At 33.6% G+C, this 4,301-nt stretch overlaps 1 protein-coding gene across 1 annotated transcript in view; it reads left to right on the forward strand.

The window, feature by feature from the left end:
- The window catches only part of LOC104704250 (ubiquitin carboxyl-terminal hydrolase 1-like), a 3,801-nt gene continuing 3,321 nt past the window's right edge, over positions 3,822-4,301 (forward strand). The window contains 1 exon segment of the mRNA XM_010420367.2: positions 3,822-4,096. Within this exon segment, the coding sequence (XP_010418669.1) occupies positions 3,822-4,096 (275 nt within the window).

Here is a 4,301-nt window from a genome sequence, read left to right on the forward strand (position 1 = left end):
TTCAACCCTGTGAAGCTTCAATGTTCTTTGAGATTGGTATCGTATATGGATTTACCTTAGTTTTCTGGCAAAACTGAGGATATTTTGGAGAACATCCCCATGCATGATTTACACGCATAGCATCATTTGATATAATTATCTCCATTTTGATTGTAACCGCCTCAAAAGAAAAAATAATTAGTAGAACAAGGTACAAAACCGATATTTTCTTCAACATAACTAATGTATCTTATAAAAAAGAACAAAGTAAACTAAATGGATTTCACTTAATTTTTATTATTTATCAATTCTCTTTAGAATTCGAATTTGGTGCTTTATATAAATAGTTGATGGGGTTTGCTAAATATGGTTATTTGTTCTGGCGGGTTCCTTAGTTATGCAGTTCCAACGAGAAATTTTGAATTTGCAATTGTAGTTATTGTTGTTAGTTTAAAGAGTAACATATATTAGATACTATTTGTTAAAAAAACTAACAACAAAATGATGACACAAATTAACAAAAAAAAATGTCAAAGTTAGTTTTTTAATCTTTCCAAGTTCCAATAATTCATCATTTAAATGTAGAGTATATGAAATGAGCGATGGAAGTTTATTTGAAAAACGACGCAATAAATTCTATTTTATATAGTATTATTGCTTATTGACCGAAAAAAAAATATACTTACTTTTCTAAAATGACATTCCACTTGTTTATGATTTTACTCTTGCATCATTTATGTCATCTTGTGATTTGTGAATATATAATGAGAAATTTACTCAAACCCCATGTCAGAAATCTTTTTTTATTATTAGGATATATCGGGTATTTTTAAAATACCCAGCGTGCCTTTGTTTTATGTTACAGGAAAAAAACGTAATTATAAAAATGTCATTACCATGTCAGACGCCATGTCAGAAATCGTTGATGTGTATTAAATAATTCAGCCATAAACGTTACAAAGGTAATAACGGCTGAGTTATGGTATGTTGGGGCTGATTTATGGAAAAAACATTTGAGTAAGAGTGGACGGCTGACTTAGAGCATAACTCAGCCAAGCGTTACGGCTGATTTAATAAAATCTGGTTGAGTTATGCTATAACTCAGTCGGTCTTACGGCTGAGTTTTCACCCGATGGTTGAGTTGTCAAAATTTTGGCTGAGTTATCACTACGACACGGCTGAATTAACTTTTTCCGGCTGGCTGAGTTATGAACAACGGTTGACTTATGAGATGTCGTTACGGCTGACTTATCAGACAACTTGACCATTTTACGATTGACTTAGTAGCAAAAGATTAATTACTAGAATATCATTAAGTTACGACTAACTTACTAAACGATATGGCTGAGTTACAAATTTTCAGTTGATTAAGCTGCTGAATTTGGCAGCCATTTTTTTGTTTTTTAATTACTGTAATAGTATTCATGGTACGGCTGAGTTATAATCTTGTTTGATGGTTGATTTAATTAGGCTGATTTACATGTTCATTTGGTGGCTGACTTGTCATTTTGGACGCATAATCCATATCAGCATTCCATGTCATCATCTTCTCCGGAAATATCAAACGTCGTTCCTTCGACTCTTGTTCTTTAACTGGTTAAAAAGTGTTCTTCACCTTGTTCTTCCTCTTGTTTTTCTCCTCGTTCTTAACTTCTTAATTACACTCATTCTTATTAATTTTCTCATTCTTCTTCATTTTATTTCATGGATCCAGTTCCGCTAATTGTTGTTTTAGGTAATTGGGTAAAGAAACACAGATATGTATTTAAGCAACACTCATGTTCGCGATGTAAACAAGTTGGACACAATGTGAAAACTTGTCAGATGTAGTATTGTTGTAATACATTTGTTTTATTTTGTGTAATAACTCAGCTGTTAAGCATTATAACTCAGTTGTCATATTAATCGACGAGACCTTTCGTTTTCCGCTTTTAGATTATTTCTTGTTATAACTCAGCCACAAAGCATTATAACTCAGCCGTCATATGAATCGACAAGAGCTTTCGTTTTTCCGTAAATACTATAACTCAGCTGTCAAGTCGTATAAATGAGCCATTTGCTTTCAGATTATTTCTTGTGATAACTCAGCCACAAAGCATTATAACTCAGCCGTCATATGAATCAACGAGACTTTTCATTTTCCCGTTAATACTATAACTCAGTCGTCACATACCGAAACTCGAAAACGAGGGCGGCTTAGACGGAAACGAACAAGACATCGATGACGAAGAGAAAGTGAGAGCGAGAGAGGATATCGAGCGAGGACGACGAGAGATGACGGCGAGAGATGACGTCGAGAGATGACGTCGAGAGATTAGAGAAAGACAGAGTATCGCCGGCGGAATTAGGGTTCGGTGACAAGCGAGAGAGAGATAGAGTTTTTTTTCCGGTTGTGAACAGTAAAAACTTTTCAGTTTTCCTATCTTTTGATATAAAGAAGAAACTGTCGATGGGATTCTGTAAAAAAAAACTGTCTAGTGACATGGATTATGGAAGATGATGTGTATTTTTTTTTCTAATCAAAATTGAAAAAATAAATCTAATGGATAAATTGTAATTACACCCAGAGCACTAAATATCTGAGCAATTTTTAGAAAATTTATACATATCAAAACTAAACCAACTTTTGGAGTACATCTGAGTAATTCTTTCATATATAATCCTCCCATATAGTAATCTGATAACTTCACCCTTAAATGTTCATCATTCTTAGTGTTAAAGTTTTGAAAATTTATTTTATATCTATATAATATATGTAAACATTCTCATCTTCTTACAACTGTATATGTATATATAGATTCTTTTCCTTTTAGTTTTTATGAAGTAAATTTGATTTCCTTTTTTATAAGTAAATATTAGTATTTTTTTTAACACTATAAACTAATAATTACATCTCATAAATACTAACAATTTTTTTTTTTTTTAACTTTGGTAATTTTCTACTCTAAATTTTTTAATTACTGATGATAATTATTATTTTTTGGTTAGTTCATGTCCCTATCCCCTTGTGAATATTGGGTCTCGCTTCGTCTCCCTTTGTCTTTGTCCGAGTAAGATTCGGAATATAAATATACTCCCTCGACTCTGTCCCCTTCGCAACGTTGGCCAAAAAAAACGAACTTGTTACAAACCCTTTTGAGCTTTCTCTTTTGCTCTAATCTCTCTTGTGCATCGTTGTTTCTGTCTTACGTCCTTATTCTCCCCTGGAACCTCTTTCAATCTTCTACTTTGTGGGTTTAAGGGTATCTGGATTCTGCTTTGGAATAGCGTTAGCCTTGTTTCAAGAAGAAGCATCTGTTTTTTGCGTGTAATGTCTACTTGACTACAAGTCTTTAGTGTTTCGATTTCTCTTAGATTAATAAAAATCTCAACTTTTTTAGTTTGTTTAGACCCATGGAAGAAGATTTTTAAAAACTCTGGATTTTGGGGTCTTTGTGAGATAGTTTTGAGATATGAAGCAAATATTGTGTATATTTCGTAAAAAGTTCGAACCTTTTTTTTGTAATGTGTAAGAATCCTGTGATTTACTTGTGTTTGTTTGATTTTCGTAAGTGTAGAGACTTTGGTTATTGGTTGTGTTTGATCCTGTTAGTTTTCTCGTTTTCTACTACTATATATATATGCTTTTGGTGTAAATTTAATTGAGGGATGAGTTTCTTTTTTTTTTTTTGATTTGTCTATATCTGTGTTCTGGTTAAAGTTTCGAACTTTATCTGTTTATCTCTCTGTTTGGCTTCATTTAATGCTTCTTCATTGTTTTATTTGCTAAGCTGTGATTTTGATTTATATGGTTAAAGCTAACATAGTTTTGTATATAGTGGTGTTTACGCAGTTTTTGACATATGGGAATGAAGTCAAAGAAGGGTCAAAAGCCTCCAAATTGGAGACGGCCTTCAACCTTCGCCCAGAAGGTAACTAAGCAAAGCGTGGAGATAACTGAGGAGGTTGTTGGGACAATGACGGAAAAAAGATCTTGTCTCCATTGTGATAGATATGTTGATTTGGATAAGCTGTTGAAAACGATTGAATCTTCTCAACAAATTAAGTGTGGAGAATGTAACCAAGGATTGCACGTGAAGGGAGGAGGAAGTAAGTGGAGCATGAGTGGAAACTACGGGTTTTGTTTTTCTGCTAGAAAGGCTATTTGGGTTTGCTTGGAATGTGGCTATTACGTCTGTGGAGATGTTGGTTTGCCGACTGGATCTCAGAGTCATGTTGTGCGGCACTTCGAGTTGACGCGTCACCGTTTGGTGATTCAGTGTGAAAATCCTCAGTTAAGATGGTGTTTCCCATGCCAATCACTTGTCTCTTTTGAGAAAGAA

This window comes from Camelina sativa, chromosome 7 (genome assembly GCF_000633955.1).
Source record: "Camelina sativa cultivar DH55 chromosome 7, Cs, whole genome shotgun sequence".
Classification (NCBI taxonomy): domain Eukaryota; kingdom Viridiplantae; phylum Streptophyta; class Magnoliopsida; order Brassicales; family Brassicaceae; genus Camelina; species Camelina sativa.